A 1,828-nucleotide genomic window follows, 5' to 3' on the forward strand; every position below is an offset into this window, starting at 1 on the left:
GACCATCTAGAAACTCTGCTGCTGCTTCTCTTCCTCCTGCTGCTCCTGCTGCTGCTGCTGCTGCTGCTGCTGCTGCACCGCCACCTAGTCCCCCATCTGCAGCAGCATAGGGGTTGTCATAGAGAAGCTCCATGGTGATGGGGAGGAGACAGTTGATGCTGCTAGGAGGAGACAGGCGCCGCAGAGGGGACAGGCTGAGTCCTCCTCTGCTGCAGCAGAGCTGCAGCAAATGCGGCAGTTCTTGCTGCAGCTGCTGCTGCTGCTGCTGCTGCTGCTGCTGCTGTAAGGGGCGTGCACCGGGGGCCAACGGAGACAGGCGACCTGTTGTTTGGGTCTGTCCCCCCCCCACAGCAGCAGGCGGAAAAGCAGCAGCAAAATATCCTGCACCCAGGGGCCTCCACCTGCTGCTGCTGCTGCTGCTGCTGCTGCTGCTGCTGCTGCTCGTTACGGGCCACCCCTCACTAGCCCACTTCGATTGTGTGAGGGGCGCGTGCAGCAGCAGCAGCAGCAGCAGCAGCAGCTAGGAAGATGTCTTGTAGCCAAATACGGAGAAATAAATAATTTCTATGGGGATCCCTATTCAGCAGCAACAGCTGGTGCTGCTGCTGTTGCTGCTGCTGCTGCTGCTGCTGCTGCGACCGATGCTCTGGTCCCACACACTGCTGGCGCGTCACTGGAGCAGCAAGCAGCAGCAGAGGAGTTTCTGTGGATAAATAAAGATTAAAATAAAAAATAAAAAAGAAAATAAAATAAAAATAAACAAATATATATCATCAACGCCCAAACTGCAGCCCCGATACCCCCTGCATCGAACCAGCAGAGACCAGGCCCGTTGCTGCGTCGTACATACACCCCAGCAGTGGCCCCCACAGGGGGTGTAAGTGAGGAGAAAAAAAGAGAATATATAGGTAAATATATTGTAAATATAAATATAAATATATTAAATAAATTAAAATTATAATTTAATTTACTTTTATACACCAAAGATGCATACACCTGTACATGGAGACGCACAGGCAGGCCCCTGCTGTGTCTGCCCCGGGAGACGAGGGAGCGACCTCACCCCGAGCACAACACCNACGCACAGGCAGGCCCCTGCTGTGTCTGCCCCGGGAGACGAGGGAGCGACCTCACCCCGAGCACAACACCGCAGCAGCAGAAACTTTTATAGATATAAATATATAAAAACAATTTAAATATAATTATATTAATTAATATTATTTTTTATTTGTTTATATAAACAGAAAAGGAAATAACTCTACCGGGCCCGCACCGGCCATGCTGTTGCATATGTTGTTGCGGTGTATGCACAGCTCATCGCGGTGCGGTGAGTCCCTAGAAAGGAGTTTATATTTTTATAAAACTATAAAAAAATACAAATAATAAAAACCTTACAATAAATATAATATTTTATTCTTTATAGGGGGCTCAGCTCCTACTGGGGAGGCATGGAGGTCCCCTGCGGGCCCCACGCATGGCTCTGTATACAGCCTGGGGGTGTTTTTTGTTGTTATATTTTCTCTGTTTCATGTTTATAGTAAATATATATTTTATTTTTTTTCTTTTTAATTTATTTTTTTCTCTATTTCACAATAAAACAAATTGTAAGGAGACAGCAACCTGGAGCCCCGCGTCTCCCCCAGACTGTCCCCTTTATACTGTCTCCTGGAGACTGTCTCCAGGAGACAGTATGAAGGGGACTGTCTCCTCCACTGCACTGTTCCGCGGAGACTGTCTCCTCAGCACTGTCTCCTCAGCACTGTCTCCTCAGCACTGTCTCCTCGGCACTGTCTCTTGGAGACTGTCTCCTCAGCACTGTCTCCTCGGC

General features: G+C 49.0%; 1 protein-coding gene across 1 annotated transcript in view; it reads right to left on the reverse strand.

The window, feature by feature from the left end:
- EMH_0040280 (uncharacterized protein) overlaps positions 1-133 on the reverse strand; it is a gene marked incomplete at both ends in the record, with an annotated part of 2,754 nt that extends 2,621 nt beyond the window's left edge. The window contains one exon of the mRNA XM_013495494.1: positions 1-133. Within this exon, the coding sequence (XP_013350948.1) occupies positions 1-133 (133 nt within the window).
- Between the last annotated feature and the right edge of the window lie 1,695 nt (positions 134-1,828).

Source organism: Eimeria mitis, genomic scaffold (genome assembly GCF_000499745.2).
Source record: "Eimeria mitis Houghton genomic scaffold, Emh_scaff1600, whole genome shotgun sequence".
NCBI classification, from domain to species: Eukaryota; Apicomplexa; class Conoidasida; order Eucoccidiorida; family Eimeriidae; genus Eimeria; species Eimeria mitis.